General features: G+C 40.4%; 2 protein-coding genes across 3 annotated transcripts; both read left to right on the top strand.

The window, feature by feature from the left end:
• The first annotated feature begins 1,394 nt into the window (after positions 1–1,394).
• LOC109480489 (collagen alpha-2(VIII) chain-like) lies at positions 1,395–5,397 on the top strand. Its single transcript, XM_019782689.1, has 2 exons — positions 1,395–1,575; positions 3,775–5,397. Exons 1-2 carry the CDS (start codon positions 1,395–1,397, stop codon positions 5,352–5,354), a joined length of 1,761 nt encoding a protein of 586 aa, XP_019638248.1. The 3' UTR covers positions 5,355–5,397.
• Positions 5,398–8,624: 3,227 nt separating this feature from the next.
• Positions 8,625–18,333, top strand: LOC109480494 (NHL repeat-containing protein 2-like). Of its 2 annotated transcripts, none has more exons than XM_019782700.1 (16): positions 8,625–8,817; positions 9,409–9,490; positions 10,097–10,263; positions 10,837–10,894; positions 11,310–11,390; positions 11,571–11,617; positions 12,100–12,136; positions 12,512–12,651; positions 13,261–13,297; positions 13,557–13,690; positions 14,054–14,087; positions 14,684–14,823; positions 15,262–15,295; positions 15,558–15,688; positions 16,092–16,188; positions 16,890–18,333. In XM_019782700.1, exons 2-16 carry the CDS (start codon positions 9,409–9,411, stop codon positions 17,006–17,008), a joined length of 1,338 nt encoding a protein of 445 aa, XP_019638259.1. In that variant the 5' UTR covers positions 8,625–8,817; the 3' UTR covers positions 17,009–18,333. The 2 variants fall into 2 exon arrangements, with proteins under 2 accessions (XP_019638259.1, XP_019638258.1); XM_019782699.1 differs by having other exon boundaries at positions 8,625–8,808.
• The last annotated feature ends 9,036 nt before the right edge of the window (positions 18,334–27,369 follow it).

Here is a 27,369-nt window from a genome sequence, read left to right on the forward strand (position 1 = left end):
GAAATATGAATAAGCAAAATACGCATTTGAATATGCGAAATGTATATGCGGTTTTGTAACGTGCACATATTTTTAATGTCAGATGCAGTTCAACTGCCGCAATTCCATTTTAAGACTGTAGCCGTGAACGTTTTTAACGATGTACATCTTTGAACGCAATTCAGCTTTCAGCTGCAATGTTAATGATTAATCAATAAGCCATTGTTGATTGATTGATTGATTGATTGGTTGATTGATTGATTGATTGATTGATTGATTGATTGATTGATTGATTGATTGATTGATTGATTGATTGAGAGTTCAAGTTTGAGTTCATGCTTCTTATAACCTACTCCGGAATCACATTAGATACTAGAATGTCTTTAAAGTGTAGGAAGCGATGTATGTGTTGTTGGTAAAAATTGCTTTTGGGTTTTATTACTTTCTGTTATATTCCTACGCTTAGAATGTGACGCGCCTCTTGGCTTAGTGCCTTCTGTGGTCGGTCTGTATCTGTATCTGTATAGCCGGTATAACCGCCTTTCGGCGTAACACACCAGCTCACGGTCACGGGTTGTAATGTCACGTGGTGGGTTATTGTAAAAAGTAGAGTGTTATTCATAATTCGACATATTGTAAATAAAACTTTCTCTATCCTACAACATGAGTCAATTTTTTTCTGAACCATAGTTAATGGGTTTAATTCCACTTAGATGTGTCAAATGTTGTATTGATAATACGCTTATCCCCTTAAATTCATGCCATGTAAAACGAATGGTTGTGAATGAAAGAATTTTAATTAATTAATTAACCCTTGTCCTGCGGGGCCCATATATATATGGGTTGTACATACAGTACCATCTGTATAGTGCCCTGTATATGTGCGATTTGGGGGTGTTTCTCGTGCAACGCATCACACCGCAGCGAAACGCAACGAATCCGGAAGTAACTACACCACCGTCGCAAGGCAAAAAAAGTCAAGGGTCTGTAACCTGATTAAGACATGAAATTATTTGAAAATATTGTGTAAAAATTGCCAGCAGGACAAGGATTCAATAATTTACCGACCTGATGAAATTATTTACGAGTATTGAGGATGATCTATTGTTAAGATTTATCCACACGGGTTCATTGTCCCCCGGCCTGCTGTCTGGTGTAGTGATGACAACTTGCCCAATACCGGAACAAAATTGATGTGTTTTTCCCCTCAAGTTCACGTCCATCTGGTTGCAATCTTGAAACCAAAGACAGTTTTTATGGCCTCGGCTCTCCACAGAAGGAGTCCCTTCTGATACAAACGAATGCGTGCCAGACAGAGCGCTCGCCGCTGGGAAAAGTTTAATGTGGTCGGGGCAAAATGTTTTTCTTCCCAAGGAGGTCTTGAGCGTCTAACGCACCCCGCTCTGCTCGTCAAAATGGCCAGGCGAGCTGGGCTAATAACGATACAACTCGTTACCATACTTTATCTTCTCGTAAACGGCTGCGTTATTCTGGCATTGCCCAATGCAACAGAGGAGGAGGAGGCTTGTTCGAAACCCTGTATCAACATCACTGTGGTGGCCTCACCAGGTCAGAAGGGAGATATGGGACTAAGAGGTAAGGAACAGCCATTTTCTCATCCAAATGTCTTAGTTTCTTTATTTAGGCCATGTTGAATTTGTAAGGATGACACACTTGGGGAACAGCAAAACTGATGCGAGTGTGCGAATAAAAAAAAAAGTTTGGCAAAAAAGGGCTGCCTTCGGTATGAAATCTACGTTGTCATGGAGGTTGAAGAAATGAGTATGGTATGGCCAATAATGGACTCTTCACTTTCATTTCTTTAAATTTTCGTCTTTGGGATTGATTAAATTGGCATTCCACGACTTTAGTATCATTTTCCAATATTCTTTTATTTAGAGGCCTATACCTGCTCCTTTTACAGCTGGTTTGTACGATTTACAGTATGGTTAAAACTTTTCTTGGGAAACGGAAGAAAATTCATGCGTACGCAGATGTCATCCATATAATCAAATCAGCATGGTGTTGTGGTCTTTCTTAGAATTTGTAAGCAGATCCGACTCCGTCTGACTGTCTTCCGCCTGTTTTTGCCACAGTTGGTATGTCTGTTCAGAAATATTTAGAAGACCATTCATTGTACATTTATAACTTGACAAGTTAGATACAGGTCATGGTGATAACAAAAACCGATACAAGTCTGGTATGCTTTATAGTATACTTTGTCTGTCGGATAATATAGCGTACTAATATGTACAGCTTCAGCTTCTGAAGACATTCAGTGTAGGCGCAAGAGCATACGGATTTTATAATACATAGTTTGTCGAGTTTTCTTTGCTATCTAATAAATATCTAAAACTATGGTACTTATCTTGCATACGATCGAAGAGATATTTCGCTATATGTTATATGAAGTGCATTTCACACGAAAAAAAATCGATGCGAACTAAAATGTGTAAAAAATACGCATAAGACTCTGAGACTGCAGTGGATACTTACATCTGCTTGGAGTTATATCTACTGACACACATGAGTCCGCTTCTGCTTTTCCGCTTAGTTTGATTACAAGTGATTTACTATCAGAAACTGGAGACCGTGGTTCCTAGGCCCGTGCGGAGTACATATCTGTGCCGCGGTGTCAAAACAGTCGGGACACAAATGTCCCAGGATATAAGACCATGTTGATTTGATTATTTGGATGACATTTACACGTGCATAAATTTTCATCCGCTTCCAAAAAAATAATGCGAATCGTACAAATCTGCTGCAACTGAGCAAATATATGCCCTAATTTGCGAAAATATTGGAAAACGATAATAATGTCGTAGAATGCTAAAATCAATTCCAAAGGAAAAGGTGAAAATGTAAAGAAATAAACATTATGAGTCTATTATAAAATATCATACCATACTCTGTGCGTTTATTCATTTGTTCAACCTTCATGATCACGTAGATTTTATAATGAATGTACCTTTTTGGCCAAACTTTTTTATTCGCACGCTCGCATTAGTTTTGGGGTTCCCAGAGGATGTCATCCATATAATCAAATCAACATGGTCTTATCTTAAAGACTACATTGTAAAGCGGGATTTAGGGATTAAGGTTATTGGGTGACCTGAATCGTGTGCGATAAGAATGTTAAGATACATGTATATGAGCTCTGCAATGTATACGTATAGGGTTGATGTTTCGGGGTTACTGTCACTTTAAAAGTCTGAATTACGTACTCCAGACTACAAGTGAGAGCAGTGGTCGCGACTTGTGACACCATAAAGAGATGTATATTTATTCAGCAGGTTAACAGTTGTTTGATAGAGGTTCACGGGGGCAGACAGGCACTGGCGCAGTCGTGGTGCGCAGGGGGCATCTGAGGACACTGCCTTGGTATTGAAATGCTACTCTCCAAGCAGAGGTTTGCAGAGGTTTTAGGCTTTTTAAATTTATCGGGTTTTTTTTTTTTGCACTTGAATTTTTTCTCACTGGGTTGGGTGAGAAAAAAACTCTGCTTGGAGAGTACTGAAATACCCGTGCACAAAGCTATACACTCAGGGGCACCTCAAAGGGACCGAAACAAGGCGGTGTGCCATAGCCGACTGTAAGGTGGCTTTCGTGTAATAATGTTATTAGTTGCTTGTTTCGAATCGTATGCTGGTTCTAGAAATTATGGGTGGTTCCAAAAAAAAAGAAAGGCACGCCTCACATAGCTTGTTTCAAGTGTGAAACAATATGGCGAAAAGAAATTTCAGCAAATGTCAATATCAGACAGATTTCCTCATCCTGTTTGTATGTTTGTTTTAGGGGAGCCCGGACCTATAGGGCATATTGGCTTGAAGGGAGAGAAGGGCGACCGCGGCATCACGGGACTGGTGGGTCCTACCGGCATCCCAGGTGATGAAGGGAAGCCAGGTGTAGTCGGCCCTCCAGGTGAGAGGGGACAGCAAGGAGCGAAAGGTGTACATGGACCACCTGGTCGAAAAGGTGCTCCAGGTGTTCCAGGTGAGCCAGGTGTGAGGGGGTTTCCCGGAGCAAAGGGCCCGCCAGGTGAGAAAGGGGCTCCGGGATGGATGGGACTTCCGGGTAGACCTGGCGTGAATGGAAGCAAAGGTGACCCTGGACAGACAGGTGCGCAGGGAGAGGCAGGTGTGCAGGGCCCGCCAGGTGTGGGCTCACCTGGAGTGAAGGGAGAGAAGGGAGAACCCGGGGAAACAGTAGACGGCAACGGAACGTCATCTCTTCGTACACCTGGGCCACCTGGCTCGAGAGGACCACCTGGAGAAAAGGGAGAAGAAGGCACACCTGGAGCAAACGGCACGCGTGGGCCACCTGGCATCCCGGGCCCACCAGGGGCGGGCGTGCCTGGGCAGAAGGGCGAAAAGGGCGACGAGGGGAAGAACGGCTCCACAGGGGTACCCGGAGAAAAGGGCGAGAAAGGAGGGCAAGGCGAGACCGGTCTTCCCGGGTTACCCGGCCAGACGGGTGCGGCAGGGGAGAAGGGGGAGAAAGGTGAGCCTGCCAGGGCTCCAGCAGCTATGATGCGCGGTCTGCCGGGCGAGAGCGGCTTACTTGGAGAGAAAGGACAGAAGGGCGATCCCGGCACACCGGGCCCGCCTGGTGAAGCAGCTTACACAACAGTGAGTGGAACGTCGTACCTTCTGCGGGGCCCACCCGGGTCTAGGGGGGCGCTAGGAGACAAGGGGGAGAAGGGCGACAGGGGGGTGTCTGGTGAAAGGGGATTCGAGGGCGGACAGGGAACACCTGGTTATCCGGGCCCACCTGGTCCTGAAGGTATGCCAGGTATGAAGGGAATGAAAGGTGACCCGGGAAAACCAGGTAAAACAGGTGCACCAGGTGGATATGGCCAACCGGGTGGTCCAGGAAAAACGGGTTTCAAAGGTGACAAGGGTGAACCTGGGACGCCGGGAGAGCCTTGCAGCTGTGGCGGCGTGTTGAGCCTGCAGAACCGGCTGGCGGATCTGCCGTTCGTGGCGTTCTCCGCCGCCCTGTCCAGCCGGATCCTCAACGTCCTGGAGCACACGGTCGTGAAGTTCAACATCGTCCACACCAACGTGGGGAGGGCGTACGACATGGTGACGGGGAAGTTCGCGCCCGCCGTCGCGGGGTACTACATGTTCACGTACACCGGCATGACCACCAGCGTGAAGGGGTCCGCCTACTGGAGCCGGCTGATGCTGAACGGGGAACCCGTCATCAGCCTGTACGACAAGTCGCTGGGGGAACACCTCTCCAGCAGTAACAGCGCCATCCTGCTGCTGAAGCCTGGGGACGAGGTTTGGGTGGAGCTGGACGCGCGGTCCTCCATGTGGGGAGACTACACGGGTTACGTCACGTTCTCAGGGTACCTCATACACCATGCGTAAAAGCGTGGAACCGTCAATGCCCATGTCACACACGTAGCCGAATACGGCCTCCCGAAAACTGACCGAACTAAACCCAACTATGGTTAGGAGTAGGTCGATCGGGAGCACGTCGGCTGGTGCTCGTCAGGTTGGCTCAGCACGTCGGCAGAACGTACTGCATCTGCGCGTAATCCGTAATGTATTGTACATAGCACTTCGGTAGAACGTCTCATATAAGGTCGTATTCGCGCATATAAGGTTAACATCTCATCTGTAGGTGCCAAATGTTATGTCGGAAAAGATATCCTCTGCAACAGGGAAAAAGTCCAATGCAACGTTGACCAAAAATCCACCGAAAAGCGTAAAATACAGGGTTCTGCGCAGGCGCAGTACGTTCTGCCGACGTGCTGGTTGGCTACTGTTCGGCTGCGCCAGCCAAATGTTAAAAAAAAACATTCGTGTGTAGACGGGAGGTTCAGCCATGCTAAGTATGACAAGCAACAAGATTTGTACCTGACTACGATTAAGTACTTATCTGTGTAATCATTATCCGTGTAATCATTATCATTAAGCACTTATTTCTGTAATCATTATTTGTGAATTCATTATCCTTGCAATCATTTAGTGTAACATGCCCGTAGCCGGGGGGGGGGCCCAACAAGGCTCAAAGGTCCACTTTTTGGTCCACTTTTTATGTAAAGGTCCAAGATTTTTCCTGAAAAGATGGACTGGAATCGTAGAAAAACTGCTCCCTTTGCCATTGAATAAAAAGTTATCTCTGATTTTTTCTTGGAAATCCTCGCAAAAATACACGAAATGCCACTTTAGAAGGTTTATTTTTCAAAATTTCCCGGGGGAGGATGCCCCCGGACCCCCCTAAGAACCTCGCGCCTACGGCGCTCGAGGTCAACTCAAGCAGTGGGAAGAACCCCCCCATTCAAAATCCTGGCTACAGGCATGTGTAATTATCATTATATGTGTAAACCTTAACGTGTAATCCTTATCCATGTAGTCATTATCTGTGTAATCATTATCATTAAGAACTTATCTGTCACGGCTGTGTAATCATTATTCGTGTAATCGCTATCCCTGTTCTCATTATCATTAAACACTTATCTGTGTATTAGTGTGTAATCATTATCCTTGTAAACATCTGAGAGATAATGTTTACAAGGATAAGAGTCTGTAATCATTATCATTAAGAACTTATCTGTGTAAAGTGTAATCATTGTTCGTGTAATCATTATCATTTATCCGTCAAAGAGAAAGGGTCGGGATCCAATGTTCAGACATCGCGGCAAGGGAGGTGTAATGATTTCCAGTCTAGCAAGACGAGATTTTGCAAGAGATTTTGACGAACGGTTTCGACTAACGGACGGGAAGGGTGGTTTATCTTATTATATAAACTCCCTGTCACACATAGCCGAATACACGGCCTCAGGAACACTAGCCGAACTCTCCCCAACCATGGTTAGGAGTAGGTCGGGAGCAAGGTCGGCTGGTGTTCGGCCAGGTCGACTTACTGGTTCGGCTGCGTCAGCCGAATGTTTCAAAATGTTTACAACATTCGGGTGTGGATGGGAGGTTCGGCAATTATTGGCTGGTGGTCGGTTGGTGTTCGGGACTAGGTGGAGGCGTGGTTGGCAGTCAAATTTGACATAAATTCGATTCGCATCCGTATAGAAAGGTAGGCGTGGCCTAAATCTGGTCAGACTGCTCCCAAACTTAAGCCTAACCTTGGCCTTCTGGTGTTCGGGAGTATGGTGGTACAATGGTGCCTTTCCCAAGGGTATAAGATTAGTTGTTCATGGCAGGATTCCAACCCAGGAGGCCCTCTTGTCTGAGCCAGACAATTTATGACTCACTGGAGTCGTGCGCCAGAGTGTTCGGGTCAGAACCAAGAGGTCCCGGGTTCGAATCCTACAGGAAACGGGTGCATGTTAATATTTCCGGTAGGGTTTGGCAGTGCGAGCACCTGTGCAAACCATTAAAGTTAACCATGAGAGCCATTTCTGACCGTTTCACCGTCAAAAATTTTCTCAGGCTCCATGACAGAAGAATAAGAACACCATACATCATATATACAGTCCATTCCCCTATAACCTCCTAGGTGTGATCATACCACATTCTTACAAGAAACACAAACCCAACCAGAGGGCACCAGCTACGTTTCAACACACTACACTGTAGAACAGAGACCTTTAGAGGTAGCTTTTTCCCACGAACAGTGATCGAATGGAACGCCTTACCTGACCATCTGGTAATGGCTAAGTCAATTGAACACTTCAAAGCTGGGGTAGCCAGTCATTATGGCTTCCCTAGCTGTACCCAGCTGTAGGAATGTGGCCAATCCCCAGCCATGACTTCTGTACATAGTTATTGCACTTGTCTTTGTTATTATTTGTTTGTTGTTATTTTTTTTCCTCACCACCACCACCGGTCACGCTGGGGAACGACCACTTCCCTAAGCACTAGACCCCGCGAGGGGTATTGCTTAGTATTGTATAGAACTAGAATACCAGCTAGTCGTTGGACGACCTCGTCGCGCCATATCTGCATGCAAAATGCACTGCGCTGCGAGTACTCAGTAAAGTATTGCACACGCATGAGCGACTATGTCAATCATACGCATGTATTTTTCTGTTCCGTCAACATTATAGGGGGCCTAATTTCCAAGTCCATTCATCAGAACTTGTGATATATGAATTGAGAACGAGAAGATATTAGATATACCTATAGATGATCTGCAGAGATAGATAGATGATGTTAATGCATAAGCCTGTGGCTGTTGACAGGACGGTCCTGTCAATAACAGAAAGTATTGCACTGCGTGCTGAAAGAATCGCAAAAATTGGCCGAATAGCAACTTAAAGCACCTGGGCACTAACCAACAACTTGACCAAAAAAAAAAAAAAAAAGCAAAAATTGACCGAAAAAAAAGGAAAAAAAAAATCCCGAAATTTTATCGGTCCTGTCAATAGTAGAATAATTAAATTTTATGTTATTGACAGGGCGGTCCTGTCATCAATGCAATACTTTCTGTTATTGACAGGACGATCCTGTCAGCAGTGCAATACTTTCTGTTATTCACAGGACGGTCCTGTCAGCACTGCAATACTTTCTGTTATTGACAGGACGATCCTGTCAGCAGTGCAATACTTTCTGTTATTCACAGGACGGTCCTGTCAGCAGTACAATACTTTCTGTTATTGACAGGACCGTCCAGGATAAAAAAGTCGTAAAATGTGAACGTACCGATTTACGGCATCCTAGCAGCAGACAATATGCCACTTCCGGGTTGTCTGACGCCCGGTTTTTCTCCTCGCGTTTCCTGGTGGGGGTTTGGAAACCCAGTGGAAACCCAGCATGTGACATCAATGAGCTTCCTCCTTGGTGACACCTGGATGTTGGAGGTCTTGTGGGTCGACAGAACACAGTTGAAGAGGACCAAGCTTTTTTAGTTTCTCCGAACCAGGTTTGAGCGGTTACGGTTTACAGGCACTACTTTAATTATTATTATTATATTTAACGTCACTCATCACTGCACTTATAATGCTTCACTGAGTATTTAGGACAGGATATAGACAACATTTGGTACACATGGTCTCTCTCAGATTCCTTAGGCAGCTGACAATGCGTTTTATAAACGTGGTCCTCAACATATTGTTATTATATTTTATACCCTTTGGAACTTAAATCGGTAAATTTGAGTTAAATAAATCAAGGAAATTGAGTTAAACAGGTCTGATCAATATTTAAGCATTATAAGTTATTGGTTAGATTGAACATCCATGCTTCAATGCTAACATGAAAGGCGTTTAAAAATAGTTTGCCCTGAAAGTTGCATGATTTTTCTATGATTCAAGTATGATGATCATTAACGTTATATTACATTAATATAAAATGCCGTGAGGGAGTTGGTCTGCTGGAGAGAAAAATGTACTCTCTAGCAGACCAACTCCTTAGGTATGTTATCTCTCTATTGGCAGATTTCTACTCTTGCCTCCCGAAGCCTGGTACAAGGCTATTCTAATAACTAAAGTCTATTATTTATTGTCATCATCAATGCATATAGATGGAGCCATCCAGTGTTGTACGGATGTTAGCTGGACTGTACATACTCAGTCTGGTGTGCCAGGCACATGGCTTAACTCCAGGTGAGATGTGAAAAAAAAACTGGTACTATAATCATTATGATTACACAAATTTCACACTTACTTTATGTAATTCAGTTATAATTTTGTAACTCCCATTGCTTTTGGTGTATTTTCACTCCCAAATTTTTAACTCCCATTGCTTTTGGTGTATTTTATGTCTGTGTGTGTTTGCACGTGTGTGTGTGCATGTGTGCATGTGTGTGTGTGTGTGTGTGTGTGTGTGTGTGGCTTATGTAGTATGTTTGTGTGTGTGTCTGGGCATGCATGTGTCTGTGTATGTGTGTGCTACTGTGTGTCTGCTTGTGTGCTAGTGTGTGTGTGTTTGTGTTTGTATGTCACATTGTGTGTTTGTGTGTGTGTGTGTGTGTGTGTGTGTGTGTGTTGCCTTTTGTGTGTGTCTGTGTGCCAGCTTGTATGCCACAATTGTGACACTTACATGTGTGCGTTTGTGTGTGTGCGTGTTTGCATCTGCATGCTTGCTTGTGTACATTTGAGTGTAACAGTATTATGATGCATGCACAGCTGTGTGGCCCAAGGGCTAAAAAAATGGAGATGGGCACTGCCCTGTACACACCACTTGTAACATCATCACTGTTTCTCCTGCAGGGGAAGTGTCCATTATAGCAGGGGGAGGGAAGCCCCATGAGGGAGACAGGGATGCCTGTGTGGATACTGCAGCCTCCATGGATGGGTTTTTCCTGGATGCCCGCTTCAACTACCCATGGGGACTGGTCTTCGACAAGTCTGATAACTCCATCTATGTGGCTGACTGTGTATGTAATATAGCCATGCTGACTCAATTACATATTCTTAAGAATCTTAACACATGTATGTCCTATGTTACCTTTTGATTTGATTTGATTTTGATTCTACTAATTTTTTTTCATTTGCTGGTGTCTTAATACTCTTATAAGCTAATTTGGGCTGGGTGGCATGTAGTCACTAGACACAATAATAAACTTTCATTCATCCATCCTTCCATCCATCCATCCATCCATTCATTCATTCATTCATTCCTTTACTCATTTCATTTATATATGGATGACATTCCTGCTCATATGAATTTTTTTCCTACGACCCCCCCCCCAATTTTTTGACCATACTGTAAAATATTTAAGTAATCAGTATGGTAAAAGTTGTTTTCATAAGAAAAGGTAACAGATTTCCTTAATTCAATATCATTTTAGTTTCTTTTTTTATAACACTTTGGAACATTGAGACAATGTTTATTGGAAGTTAACAACAATCCACTGTACTGGTCTTTGGAAACATTTATTTCCATAGTGATTCCTATGCCTGGCTGTCATTGGAGGATTTTTCAACCATTGCTGTCTTTGTTTTATTAGGGCTGCCCAGATACACCTCATAGCAATGACAGGATCAGGAGAATATATCTTTCTGACAGTGAGTTTCCCGCAATTATTTTATGATAGTACAACTAACATGCATAGTCCAGTGGTTAGCAACCCTGCCTAAAATTTAAGCTGGTGTGTTACGCCGGAGGGCGGTTATACCGGCTATATAGATACAGAAAATTAATGCTACATGTTCCCTTTTACAGTCCTGAAAAAAATTAGAGTTGGTACATAGATATTAAGGTATTCACTTTGTCCTTCTTTTTATAACACTCAGAAATACATCAATATCATGGTACAAATATATTTGGACTTGAACCGAAAAGTTAGGTCTGGTTCTGACTCGGTACGCAGTAAAAACATGACCAAACAACTGTTATCTTTGTTTACTGTTGTTAACTGTGATTTTTTATATCATTTGCCACTTCTAGATCTGTAATACGTTGTCATGTACTTTGTTAAAGGTTGGGTAACAACAATAGCTGGATCATCCCAGGGTAACCAGGATGGGGTTGGAAAAGACGCTCACTTTCACCATACTGCAGGTAAATGCTTCAGGTCTTTAATAATGGATTTATGACATATAGTTTACATGGAGTCTCTTGGTAGTGTTCAGACATGAATTTAAGGACATAAATTAAAACATACTTCAACAGGAGGAATGAAACTGCATTTCATTAGACCTAAATACATCTGATGCACAAATTTCTCTATTCCCCCCACAGGTATGGTTGTTGATGAGGACAAGGCCATGCTTTATGTCTGTGACAGTGTAAGTACCTCTTCAACACATAGCCTTAATCCGATTTCTCCTGTATTGTCAAAGTCAACTTACCCCTGTGTACCAAAACAATAGGTATTGTTTTGGCAGTGTGCTTGTGTGTGTGTGTTTGTGTGTGTGTGTGTGTGTATGTGTGTGTGTGTGTGTGCAATATCTTGTGTCATTGGACACTTGACTGGGTGGGGGAATTCCCTAACCACAGACCACAAAAGGTTTGACACAGAAAGTTATCACACTCGCAGCAAGTTGACTGGGATCTAATTTCCTACATCATACCTTTTGTGTTAACATTGGCCCCTGTATGAAAATGCATTGACACAAATTCAGCATTATAATGATTTAACAAGAAATTTACAAAAACTGTAAAATCTAATATTTCTCTGGTGTGTGTGTGTGAAGTTGCATCTATTGATATACTCTGACTAACTTTACTTTTAGTTAGTACATGTGTATCATTTTCTTTTTTGTTTCAGGCAAATAATGTGATAAGACAAGTCAGTATCAAAACAGGTAGGAGATCATCTTATTCCATTGGCAATATTATATGATAATACACAGACTTTCAGACAGCTTCACTGATTTAAAAAGTGTGTAACAATAAAAACTTCAAAATAATACATAATGTAGTAACCAAATTCATCTTATAAATTAAATATAAATTCTGAGTCAGACATATTATACCAATGAAAGTAAGACATAATATGATGGGTGGCCTTTTGCCATTTTAAATGTCGGACATCTCGCTTTATGAATACTACCTTACCATATTGTGTTAAGGTCTTGAATGTTATGTGAAAAAAGTTGCCTGTCGGCGACATACAAATGTAAATATTTAGTCTATTACAAAGAGGTTCAACTTAGTCTCTTACTTCAACACTCTTCCAGGAGAGGTCAAGACCTTTGCTGGGAACCCAGATCCTGAGGAAGTAGAGTTTAAGGAGGGAAAAGGTCTTGATGCCAAGTTCTACCACCCACAAGGTTTATACCTGGATACCAAGCAAAATAGGATGTTTGTTGCAGACACAGTAAGTAGATATTTTCAGGTTTGCATACCTAATTCAATATTAACCGAACTTAAGTTTAATATATAATAATAACTATAATGATTATATATAATATTGAACTAATTTCCATACTGTTGAATGATGTTGACCAATGAGATGGCTCTATTTTGCAATAACCACTTAGAGTCATCGAGCATCATATATGATATAATTACCATTACTTTATATTGACCACTTAAGCTTATGAGCTCTCCACATATATTCAACATTAGGTTCAAGCTGTCTGTGACTCTAAGAAATGAGTTATACCCACTTGACAACATTAATACACCTTCGCTTGCTCAGTGATTTATCAAATGGTTATTTATTATACACAATTGTAAGAACTGACCATGCTTTACATGTATCACACCATGCACATAGGCACTGGCATTTTAACCCTTTACTACATGCAATTGTTGGAAAGTAACCTGTGTGTGTGGGTTAAATTTTTCCATTTTTCTATATCCATCCTTTTATCTGCTCCCCATTTATTTTGTGTGTGAAAGGTATATGTATGTACAGTAGTATTTTACTGTTGTCATAGCAAAACTGACAATAATATTTTTATGACCTCCTTTTTCTCTTTAGGATAACCATGTGATCAGAGAGATGAGTATGCCTGATGGTGAGACTTGTGTTGTGAACTTTCAAAAACGATGAATTGAATTTTTGTAAAGTTAAATTTCATCCATGAAGAACTTTTAAAAGGTCATTTGGTTAACCTACATTAACATTTATCTGTCGGCTGAAATAGTATAGAAAGTTTGAAAAATGATTGTCAATTGATTTTCAATTGATATAATCAGCCAATCTGTAATGAATGTGGGATCTATTTTTAACGAACATTTAATTAACAGCACAAAATGGCTTTATTTCCCTTCCAGCCGTGGTAAGAACTGTTGCCGGTGCCCCAAAGAAGAAGGGCTTGGTGAATGGGCGGGGCAGTGCAGCCAGGTTCTATCACCCAACTCAGATGGCCTATGATCCCTACACAGACATCCTCTACGTAACTGATCATGTGAGTTCATGAAATATAGTCTTAAGTACACATTTTACCTATTAAATTGTTCAAAAGTTTCCGCTTTCTTAGTTCATGACATACACACTCATTGGCATCTGTATCTCAGTCACTGAGATTATACAGATGCCAAAATCACATTAGGAATCTGGCAGTTATTCATCATCAGAGATCACAGCTAGTGTACATGTAGACCCATGGGCAGGGTATACACACCTGGTCACAGATATTAAGCTATAGGTCCAGTGTAAATCGAAGTGTCCTAGAGTTTACATTATGTAACTGAAGTCTTTTAATATCATTTTTAACTTATAATTGACTTGAAAGTTATTAATGTAAAGTATGTCTTATTCTTCCTCCCAGTACAACCATGCCATAAGGTCAATCAAATTACAAGGTAAATCTACATAATTTTTTATATATCTAAAATGTGAAATATGTACTGATAGGTTAAGTACAATTGTTGCACACTTACATTGGTTGTCAATCCTTACAAAAATGCACTTAATATTAATAGATAAAATGTATCACATTCACATTGTCCCTTTCACACTGACAAGTAAACATGTATATATGACATTTGCAAGTCTATAAGCCAATGTACCAGAACACATTGAAACTACACTGCACTTGTGGAGGTTTGCACACTTAAAGAGATTTTACATGTGCTTGAAATCACACCTGCATATGCAGGTTTTAAGTGCAGGTAAAATTGGAGCGTGTGCAGGTATTTCTGATGTCTACCTGTAGCTACAGGTAACTGTAACATGTGCTGGTTTTATTATACACAAGCAGGTGTATGTGGATTTTAATTTGCTGCATTGAGTCTGACTCATATAGAAAATGATCCATACAATCAGTGATGCAGGTAAAAGTTGTCTGGACAGGTGCAGATTGTTTAATTTCCATATTTACTTACCTGAGTTGGTGCAGGTATGTAGAAAAAAAAGGATTTTTGATGGTAGTATTACATGTAATTGTATTTCTTCACAGGTTACGATGTAGGTATTCTGGCAGGAAGCCTGAAAGGGGAGCCAGGGTTCAAAGATGGCAAGGGTACAGACGCCAGACTTAACAATCCTGAGGGGATAGCGTTTGACACCACACACAGGGTCCTGTATGTGGCAGAGTTTGTAAGTGTGCATATTTGAGATATTACATTGTACTGATACAGTAACTGTTCATTTCTTGTTTTTTGTTGTACTGTGTCTGTGAAAATGGAGGCATTGTTACCTTTTTCAAGAAAGTTATGTTTTAGGTGTGTGCATGTGTGTGTGTGTGTGTTATCACATACATAAACAGCATGAATTGATGGCCATTTATGATATTTGGTATGCATTCAATACTTGGTATGCATTCAATATTTGGAAGTTCGATCTTTACCTCCCTAGTCCTTTACTACATGTAGGTACTGCAGCATGATTTCTGGTTTTGGAAATTCTATGTGGTTTGAATTTTTTTGTATGGTAGCTGCTGGGCTCATTAGCAAATGGTCTGGGAGTGGTAGATTTACTGGACATTGTAGATTGATCTTTAATGTGTAAAGTTATTCTCAATGTTTCTTCATACAGGAAAACAACTGTATCAGAATGATAACTCCAGCAGGTAAGATAACAAAACACAACAATTTTCTAGCACACATATAACGTTAGGATAATAAGTAAAACATAATTTTATTAATTACCAATGAAAGTTTAGGTATGCAGTGAAAGCAAAGCTCTGAGAGAATGTACATGTAAAGGCTTTGAGGTCTGCCATCTCTGGTTGCCTTCTTGATACATGACTTAGATGATTTTAGAAGGCGGAGTGCTGTTGACAATATGTACCCCATGCAGAAGTGATCTATTCTGTGTGTGTACCTCCCCAGGGATAGTGAAGACCCTGGCAGGTGGACCCACGGCTGGATACAAAGATGGAACAGGTGCAGGAGCTCGATTCTTCCACCCCACGGGGCTGACCTTGGACCCAACCAACAAGGTCATCTATGTGACAGACCAGGTTAGCTAATGCCACAAAATTTAAACCACTAAAAAATCTGTCAGTAAAAGGTCATTATTATATATATTAAGTTATTATTAATGATTTTATTTAACATACATCTAAGTGAACTTGTTAAGAAACCTGTTGCAATTAATCTCCAAGCAGAATCTTTTTGGTGGCTGCAAAATTTAATATAGAATCAAATTGGCCAGACAGCATCTGTTTGATAGTCTGTACGACCATTTTGCCATTGGTAAATGTAATTATTGGCAAATGGATACTGCCTGAGTGGCCAATTTGATTCTGTCTTTGCAGCCACCAAAAGATCTGCTTGGAGATTATGTCTCAGTCACAATGTTGCAGTTATGGCAATAGATAAGGATTACAAACAGGAACTTTTATTTTCTGACCCCCTTGACAGTACAACCACTTGGTGAGAAGTGTGACGGCAGTCGGACACAACTATGATGGGCCTGCTGAGATGGTGTATGTAGAACAGAACAGGCCTGGACGACAAGGTGTGGAGAACATTAACACACATGTCATTTATTACGTACACTAGATAGGGCAATATTAATGTTTGAATCAGTTGGTATGTTTGATATAATAATGTTAAGATGCCTAAAATGCACAATTCAGCATCTGTGTAGAATAGCAGATGACACTGCCATGTATTTTAGTGTGAAAATGAAGTCAATAAACACCCAATATATATATTACGAAATTTTAGACAATGCCATGCACATTGTGTTTGGCTGAGCAACATTTAAGGTACTAGTATAACACACATGTACACTGGGTTGGGCAGAATTCAGCAACATTAGTCTAATATAATAAAACATGTATAACAAATATGTATACTGGGTTGGGCAAACAACATTTAGTATATTTACACACATACATTGTATTTAGTAGTGAATGATCCACTCAGCTTGTGTAATGTCGCATTTTGTTCATTTGGTGGAGTTATGTCACAGACATAGGTAGTGGATCATTCTTTAAAAAGTTGTACAGTCCAAACGTTGGTAAGTCCAATTTCTTGTATTGGCAATTACAGTGCTTCATAATGACTTCTACCAAGACAGCAGAGATGAACTTTGACATTAAGATATGATGGATACCACATAAGCACAATCATGTCTTGAAGTTGATGGATCCATTCTCAACACATTGATTTTGCTTTAAAAGCTGAAACTAATTCTTTACCTGGTTTGTCTAGCTTCCCGCTGGCAGAACAGCCAAGCAGCAGTGATGATGGTGATGGGGGTAGCCGTGTTTCTCCTGCTGGCAACTGCAAGGGCCGTCGCTCGCAAGTTTTGCATCAAGCGTTCATACTGAAACAACTGAAGTCAGCAATCAACCATACTGAGAACCAAAAGTAACGGGAATTGAGATTGAAATCTTTCCTAATCTATAGTCAGAAACGGTTAATCAGAACTTAGAACAATTAAATATTGGATCATAAAAACATTGACTTGAAATATTGCAGATTACTATTTGCTATCATTTATGACATTTATTGTATAAAATGACAATCACATTTTGTCAGGTAGCTGGGAATATGGTCTATTAAGATTTACACTTTGGTATCCTAAATTCAATACTAGACCAAAAACTACTTTTTTTTAGTATATTGCTGCACTATCTTGCTTTTGAATTCCACACGTAGAATTTTTTTAATTGTATCAACACACTGAAACAAAACCTTCATGCATTGAGGTAAAGGAATAGGTGAGATACATGGAGTACAATCTACTACAATGTATATTCCAACAAAGCAGTGTTGAGAAACTATATGTCAGAAAAATATAATATTATATTTTTGTAAATGTCTAAGTGTAAATGGTATATAAGGTATAAGTGTCAAATGCCGCCTTGTGCGTCCAGAAATCTGTAAAGTACTTTCCGTTTGAATGGTGAATTATGGCTGTAAGGCAATGGTGTATAAATCTACAGTTTGTAACTTCCCTAAGTTGTAGATAATTGGTTTAAAGTGTGTAAAATTGCAAGCTATTTTAGTTAATTAACTGGTGAATCTATTTGCAAAGTTTTGCCCGAAGGTTATAATTGCAAGGGAATAATGTATGTAAGCAATAGAAATTGTATGTAGATCTACGTGATACGCATATGTACAGAGGGGGTGATTTTTAAAGCATTGCTAGTCTATTGATTTCATGATTGCGGTAGAAATGTCGTTTTTAGAGGACTTTATTTTAGATGGAGAACGAAGATTGTGTGGTAACAAGTAATTTTCCAAAAAAATTCATAATCAGAGTATCGTACAAATGAAATTAAATGTTAATATCATTTTGCACTGCTTCCATTGTACAATACTTTCTCTTGAATAATTTCTCTTGAACCGGTAGCTTTTTGTAACATCTCTTTGCTTTCGCTAGTGGCTGGAGACTGATTCGTATCTTTTACTACAAACATTGGAATGCTTGTAAAAAAAATATTCATTGTATTAACAGCTTTTCACTGAGTATTTGGTTTGAAAATGTTTCTAAAATTTTCTTTTGTATGTACCCTTCCAAAAGTTAGTACATGTATTGACTTGTCGGTGAATATGTTTTCAACTGTCGTTATTTTATGTGCATGTTACGTGTATATTCTGTACATGTACAAGCTGGGGGATAAGGAGAAATAAAAGGTGAAAAATGTGATTTTTGTGTATGTCATGAAATTTGGTATGGGAGATCCATAGACATGCCTACAGGACGTTATCCATGCCTTTGCCATTTACCACTTTAAAATTATGTGAATTGGGAATTTTGATCCTAAATGTACATTTTTGGCTTCTGTGCCCTAATACGAAAACCAAATGACCTGTAATTTGGGATTGGGGAGCCTTGCTAACAGAACGGTGTTCACATGCTTGGCATATGCCTCCAAAAATTGGGTAAAATGGTACTTTTTTATAATTTGATACAAAAATGTACATTTTTGGCTCCAGTGCCTTAATACCTGATAACCTGAAGCACACTTTTACTTAAAAATCTCTACATTTCTTTTATATTTCATCTTAGATATTCGTCCTCCATTGCGTAACGGTTAAAATACTAGCAGAAAATTTAGTGATTTGGGGAATGTTTCTATCGGTTTGACTAAAATGTACACTTGTTGTCCCCCCCCCCCACATGGTCTATAACGTATCAAAGTTATCTCAAACCATCTCCACGGTAACTTGACTTGACCTAACCACAAATTAAATGTAAACCCTGGGGCACCACTGACGAATCTTGACATTTTACGCTCGTTTACCTGCCTGATTCGTCTGCAGTAGGATTTGACTGAGTGTTCCAATATAATCATTTATTGAAAATTGGATTTGTCTGCTGGCGCAACAACTGATCCTCTGAGGACTTTCAATCGAACCGTACGCGTGGCAGAGTTTGTACAATAAATCGCAAAACTTTTCGGTCATTTCATTGGTATATCAATGGCAGAGCGCTGGTAAAATCTGTACATTTGTCGTCCATAACGTTACAATACTGGAAGAAAATTTAGCGATTTTGGGAATGTTTCTATCGGTACGACAAAAGCATACACTTGTAGTGTCCACATGGTCTTTTACCTAAGTTATCTCAAATCATCTGCAGGTCAACCACGAATCTAATTTAAACCGTGAGGCACCATGCACGGACGAACCTTGGCATTGAAAATGTATTTATCCTATGCACGCGCGCTTGCCTGACTCGCGTCTACGGTAGGATTTAAGTGCTCTAAGTATTCTGCGATTAGATTTGTCTGCTGACGAAAAACAACTGATCCTTGGATCGTTTTATGATTGAACGCTGACAGGGTTTTTCAAATGCTGTACAATATATAGATCGCAAAACTTTTTTGTTGATTTCATTGGTCTATCGATGCCAGAGCACGGACGTGTACATCTAAAAGTTTTTTCCTCTAAATGTCCACCGGTACGACAAAAACGTACACTTGTAGTCTCCACATGGTCTATTACCTAAGTTATCTCAAACCATCTGCAGGTCAACCACGAATCTAATTTAAACCTTGAGGCACCACGGACGAACCTTGGCATTGAAAATGTATTTATCCTATGCACGCGAGCTTGCCTGACTCGCGTCTACGGCAAGATTTGAGTGCTCTAAGTATTCTGCGATTAGATTTGTCTGCTGACGAAAAGAAACTGATCCCTGTGGGTTTTTCTAACTAAACTTGGCATTGTTTGTTACGTGAGTACAGAAGTTACATAAGTTTTAATGATTTAATTCGTCTATCGACTCTAGAACGTTGGCAAATCCATTCCAAGCATTTCACTAAAAGTGTTAGCTAAAGGTTTGTTCATTTTTTTCTCTTTATGTTATCGTATTGTTCATCTCATTTTCTTAAACAACCACATCATTTAGTTTTTAAAACAATTTATGATTTACCCCTTTAGTAATTATAATCCACATACATAATTTCATATATGAAGAATAAATGCTTGCCCACCCCCTCCACCCGAGAAAGGAGTGGTTCATTCCAACTGATGAAAAAAAAACACATTTAACTCCCAGACTCCGCTTATCAATTTTCAGTCGGCCTGAATCATCCAACAAGCCGCCGCCGTGCTCAAAGTTGGATTCGAGTCCAACGTTCCAACAGTGAAGTGTAGTTTTTGATAGGTTTTTGTCTGCCACAAGAGTACCGTCAACCCTGCGCACGGGCCTTACACAGAAGTCGTGCGTACAGTGAGTAAAAGGTTTCACTTCCTTCTTAGCTATTGCTGCCATCAATTTAATTTAATCTTATTTACAAGAATTTACTTTAATTTGGTCAAAAGTTGAATTTTCAAATGACACAGTAAATATCCTGAAGTGATAATATTTGGGTACTCGGTACATAGGACCAGGTGTTACTCCACGGTTTTAGTTTTGCACTTTCCTACATGATTGTTCATTTTAATGTTGTTGTTCGTTTTATAAGATATTGCCATGATTATTGTATTGCTCCAGGGGTAATAATAATCAACTGACACTAAAAACCGAATGGCCACTGACTTATACATAATGTCTGAGCGAAAATCCCTGGACCAAAATCCGATGTACGAAAACGACCCAGGTGCAGAATTACCAAATCCGATGTACAATCAAGACATGTATAAGCGACCCTTCTATTCCATGTCCAACGTTCCACCCGAAACAGACTCAATGTCAGCCACACAAACCGATGGCGACCCCGAACAAGGATACAAAGAACGGGACAGCCGTGAGATATCCACTAAACGCGGTGAAGCCAGTGGCAAAAAACAGGCTGATAACATTGCCTCTGATGATAGTGACATGCAACCGTACGCTGTAGCATACATGTGCGAAGATGAGCTGTTGTCTTATACGTCTGGTCATGAAAAGGCCCAAACCAATGATCCCTCTAAAATAAGAAAAGATCCACATAACTCTACCAGTAGTGGTGGTACTAGCGGGGATGACACTAACTTACAAAATATCGGGGATCCAGCTATTGCACCGTGCCGAGATCACATAATCAACCCAGACGCCTTGACCCCCAACCCAATGTACGCGCCAAATGCTCGAGCTTTTCAACTACGATTTTGCGGTAAGATACATTGTACATTTCAATCGTTACATACTTTCCAAGACTTCTTTATGATACGGTTATGCATTCTGTGTAAAATCTAAGGCAGTACTGCAGCCGACTAATTCAGCACGTTTGCAGGATTCTTTCTGAATCTTAAAGTTCTTAAATTACAACCACTTGTTTTATTGCAAGAGCCGATGTTTCGAAGACCATCTGTCATCAATGAGGATTCTTTCTGTTTTTTTTTAATATTGCCCGATTCACTTGTATAATTATTCAACAAATTCATTTCTCGAGATTCATATCTTGGTATGCAAATATGATTGTGTTCTTTCTTTTACATGATTTAAAATGATTGTCTTACCTCCATAACAGATTTGTCTGTTGAACGCAAAATCTCACCCCTGAAAAGTTTGTATTCTCTCTTATGTATGATTTACAATAATTGTCTTACCTCCTTAACCACTCCCAGGTAGTTGTGATGGTACCCTCCAAGGTTTGGAGGTTTGGGTTTTGGGTGTATTTTTGGCGTGTTTTTAGGCTTTTTTATCGAGGTTTCTTTTTTGCACTGGATTTTTTTTTCACCCAACCCAACCCCAACCAACTTTTTGGGGTTGGGTGAAAAAATTTCCTTGCAAAAAAGACACCCCGATAAAAAAAAAAGCCTAAAAACACACCAAAAATACACCCAAACCTCTGTTTGGAGAATAGTGTGATGGGTGCTTTTTCAGGCTGCTCGTATCGCCGTGTGGGTGTGGCTGTAACTACAGCAACCATTCTGGCGCTTTTGATCCTCGGCGGAACCCTTGTGGGGTTGTCTTTCAGAGGAGGGGTTCAGGATGTAAAGAAGGTGAGGTCTTTTGTCCTTGCGTTATAGAAAAAGGAATCAAGCAACTGGATCACTGCACAAAATGTTCTTTCTTTGAGTGGCTGACTTGTTTCTCCAATGTACGTGAACATTGCTATATGCAGGTTTCACAAACACACACGTGGATTTGCTACCATCTTTTTTTTTAGAATAATTGTTAATCTAAGTCGACCTTTAGTCCAGACGTATTAAATCACGTTCATGTCGCGTCTCATGATAAAGATTGGTCCGTACGTCACAAACCCAACCCGGTTTTATTGATTATATATTAGAAAAGAACATTCTTCCAAAAACCTGCAAAGCTGTGGTGTTACGTGCAAACGCGGCTATACCGGCAATACCTGTATATTATGTGAAGCTGGTATAACCGCCCCTCGGCGTAACACACAAGCTGCAGTTTTGTAGGCACGCGGTGCGGCGGCAGCTGGCTACATTACACTGAACAACATGTTACACCTAGCCTTTAAACATCTAACTCTAAACATTGTTTAATTACTTTTGATTTTTCTTGGCGGCATCAAGTTCCACTTTGAACGTGGCAAAGTTTTCAAAGAACAAAAATATGGTATTGTCTTGGATCAAAAGTTTTTAGCTTAACATGTAACTACCAACACAGATGAACTTTAATGATAGTGTGACAACGACCCTGTCAATATAAAAAAAAAACGATGTATCTAGAATCAATAAAACAATACCTCCTCATAACCTACAGCCCACTGCAGCTTTGGAGACTGGTCAACCTGCAGTGGTCGAGACCTACACATGCCAGCCTGTTGTGGACACCACCCACACCCCTGGTCAGCCTACACTAGACACTACATGTACCTACACCGCTGGTCAGCCTACACTAGACACTTCCTACGCCGCTGACCAGTCTGTACTAAACACTACTTCCACCCCTGGCCAGCCTGCTGTGGTCACTACCTACACCCTTGATCAGCCTACACTAGACACTACCTACACCGCTGGTCCAGTGGACGCTACCTACACCTGTGATCAGCCTACTGTACACACTACCGACACCCATGGTCAGCCGTCCTGTTGCAGTCCTGAGAGATATAAGGTAACCGATCTCAAGTCCATGACTCCAGGGAGTGATACGATCCTTGTAGACGTTATGTCATACTTTCAGATTATGACAGATGTTTTTACCACATATGACCAACGACTACCAAAGTTTACAAGAGGAGCAAAGGGTGCAAGAACCTTTTGTTTCATTCTGTTGTTTTTTCAAATTGTTACGGCAGTTTACAAGATTGTTGCGGTAGTTTCATTCTATATCTATTTTGTAGTTTTACATACGTCATGATCAGGAAACTATCCTGTAATCCTTGCCATTATGAGTTGTGCATAAAACAACTGTTTTAGATCAGTCTACACTGGTTATTATAGTGGCAACTCGCGCGGCTTACATATCACACTAACCTGTCAGGCTGCTCATTCTGATCCATTTTTATCATAGTCAACCAATGGCGTGTCGGAGGAAACATCGTCCGAAGATAAAATCACAGGTAAATGTTCTCCATCACACATTGTAAGGGTGAGGGGTGAGGTGAATATTTAAAGCCAAGATTCTTGATAATGGTGGTTATCAATTTTATCATATCCCTTGGTACTGCAGTGGAACTAGTTATCTTGCGATCTGAACATTCTACTCCCGCCCATTGCCGTACAGCTTGAAGTTGTAACGGTGAAAAATTTTACAATTTTCTCCATGCAGGAAGTTGGGGAATCGTGACATTTGGCAGTTCTGGGATTGGAAAGGGAAAATTCTTGTCAAACTACGGAGTGGCCGTGACTACCGACAACAAGATAGTCGTGGCGGATTCCATAACCAAGCAGATACAGGTCTTCAACATGAAGGGGAAGTCCTCCGACTCTTTTCAGCGGTAGTACCGGGTGGGAATGGGCCCATGCAGCCTAGCGATGTAACGGTCGATGGGGAGGGAGATTTGTGGGTATTGGGGGGGATTGGGTGTCATTGGGGTGCTATGGGACCAACATGTAATGTAACTGTGGTACGGTATGACATACGGGGGGAAAAGCATGTGCACGAACCATGTTCACCCAGCACAACCGGGGGATTGCGCAATGGGATTGCTAGAGACGCCCGTAACGACAACATCATCGTGGCTTTGTATGATGAAATTGTGATCTTCTTACCCAATGGCACTTTATTTCATAGTTCAAAAAGGTTCCGAAAGAGGACAACTCACGTGTCACAATCAATAACGTCGGGAATATCTTTGTTACGAACGTACATCATACGGTACATGGATCTGAACATAGTGTCCGTGTGTACAATTATTCTGGAAAAAACTTATTCAAATTTGGCGAGGGCCAACTGAAATCCCCTCAAGGTATTTGCATGGACAATTTGGGTAACATCATTGTGGCGAACTTCGAACGTGAGCGGGTAGACATGTTCACAAGCGCGGGGAAATTTCTCCGTACTGTGGTTACTGTGCCACGTCCATCTGGTGTTGCTTTAGGACCTGGTGGACAGCTGGTTGTGACTAACTTTGGATATAAGATAACTATATTTCCACGCCATATTGCTTTTCCATAAGGGGACAAAGTAACGAGCGTTGAGTTTTATCTTTCATCTTCAATCCTGCATGTGTTTTTTTCTTATTCATAAGACAATATTAATTTGCAAAACAAGCCACGGGGTGGACAACTGTAGGAAATCCCTAATTTTAGTCAGTCGTTTGGATGTTTCAAATAATTGATGTTTACTTTTCAAATATAAGCACAAAAACAAAGGAGAAAATAACTGACTCACCTTTCCAAATGTTATCAAATATCAAATATTATCTTCAATCCTGCATGTGTTTTTTTTTAAATTTATTAGACAATATTAATTTGCAAAACAAGACACGGGGTGGACAACTGTAGGAAATCACTAATTTTAGTCAGTCGTTTGGATGTTTCAAATAGTTGATGTTTACTTTTCAAATATAAGCACAAAAACAAAGGAGAAAATAACTGACTCACCTTCCAAATGTTATCAAATATCAAATATTATGTTCAATCCTGCATGTGTTTTTTTTTTAAATTTATTAGACAATATTAATTTGCAAACCAAGACACGGGGTCGACAACTGTAGGAAATCACTAATTAATATTTTAGTCACACCATCGACAAATACAATCAAAAAATGACAAAAAAATCAAATAACAAAACACAAATGGGCACAATAACAAGTAATACCGGATCGTAAATAAAAAAGGAGTGACTATTCATCGTAGACATTTCAAAACATTTAGTGAGGTATAAACCGCTTTGCATCGACAATGTGAGTTTATTCAATTTGATATCTGTATCCCTAGGCGTACCACACCAACGTCTGTATCTGTATCTCTGGCACGTGTATAACGGATCTTTTGGTCTTATTAGGTGCAACAGTAACGCACCAACTCCTGTATCTGTATGGCTGGCATAACCACCCTTTGAGGTAAAGTATTAATTTTGCATCTGCATTGTACAGTCGGACTAGAAGTGCCGTTTGAAAGCAACACCCCAATATTTGTTTCTGATAGTCATGTATAGTTGGCGTAACACATCAGTTTCTGTATCCGTTTAGCTCGTATAACCGACCTTTTGCATTGGCCTTAGGTGTAACACATAAACTGTAAAGCCTGTATCTCTATCTACATGTAGACCTTCCGTGTTGTATACACCGGCTTCGGTATCAGTATTGTGTAGAACTTTACAACCTCCGTATTTCAGCTTCTGTGTATATGTATATCCAATTATAACAGCTCTTCGGCGTAACACACCAGCTTACGATCTGACCTTATGACCTAATTACAACCGCCCTTTGTTGTAAACAGCCTTTTGTAACTGCATATAGCATGTATAAAAGCAATTCGGTGTTTCACACCAGCTTCTGTATCTGTATGTGTCTGGCGAATCAAGTATGCCCCCCCCCCACCTACCCATTGGCGTAACATACCGGCTTCTGTATCTGTGTACAGTGTACTAGTAACTCGTTAAGTCGTATACAAATGTATTACAAATTAGCCTAATATCTTACACTGCAGTCGTTAATCTAATTTCTTCCTGAGGGGGGAAACTAAAAAAATGGTAAAATACATTTTATGTTTGGAAATGGACAAAAATGGGCACAAGAAACAGAATGTGAACATCGTTTATTATTATTAGACTGGTTTATTGAGAAAATTAATGAATTACGGAACCTGTTGGTGCTCTAGAATTGCGCTGAATTGTGGGGTCTTGTTACAATCATTACAAATGTAACAAATAGGAGTTTACACATTATATTGATTGAAGAAAGAGTAAACATTGATTAAAAATCTTGACACCAAATGACAACTACCTGAATTGTTGGTACATTATCATTCTGAAACTTGCTGTATAATGTTTGGTAAATGAGACTACTAATCGTGCGCTAATCTCCGATACATTTAACAATAATAATGGACTCAAAATATTCAGTTACTTCATTCATTCATGTACATTCATTTGGATTGGAATAAAGAAAAAAAACTATACACTGTGGAGAATTAAGAGTTGGTCTGAATTTCTTTGTGTTTTATTCCTTATTGTGAATAGCTCACTGATTCTATGCATACTAAGATTCAGTTGTCACGAATACTAAGTACTTAGTATGCCATCCTTTAGCCCTTTTAAGTGAGGTTTGACGTTAATTAAACCAAGAATAAGACCTCAGTCTAATTGAACCCACCCAACTCAGTCGGATGTGGGCATCCAAAGTAAAGGCATCCAAAGTAATTTCAGGGTGGCAAAAATATTCTGTCTGATATTGACATATATGACACAGACCTAGTAGTATACAGAATCAATGACATCGTTCAACTCAAATTGTATGTAAGAGATAAAAGTAAATGGTACATGGCCCCTTTTTGTTAAAACCTTACTTATCAGCTAGTAATCAGACTCATCCTAAATTATCGCCAAAATAAAGTCGTTATCCTAACTATGAAGAAACTCCACTTACCAAGCCAAAGAACACATTTGCCAGGCTCATGAGCTCAGACTCACAGGAGTAAAGCGTTATGCGGCGATCTGTCGTTTGACCCACACTCAAAGTGGACATCAGGTTTGTGACCTCTCACCTTTGCCCTGTTGTACGCCATTTTGGTCATGGGATCCGTACATGTCGATCAGCTCTGATCCCATGCTCTGGAGAACGCGATTTTTACGGAAACCCAGACGTCGTGGAGGTCGTAAGCTCGTCAACCCAGAGGTAAGAACTTTGTTTGTCAGTTAGAAGTGTCTTTACGATCGGTATTTGAATTGAAA

This window comes from Branchiostoma belcheri, unplaced genomic scaffold (assembly GCF_001625305.1).
Source record: "Branchiostoma belcheri isolate BF01 breed outbred unplaced genomic scaffold, Haploidv18h27 scaffold51, whole genome shotgun sequence".
NCBI classification, from domain to species: domain Eukaryota; kingdom Metazoa; phylum Chordata; class Leptocardii; order Amphioxiformes; family Branchiostomatidae; genus Branchiostoma; species Branchiostoma belcheri.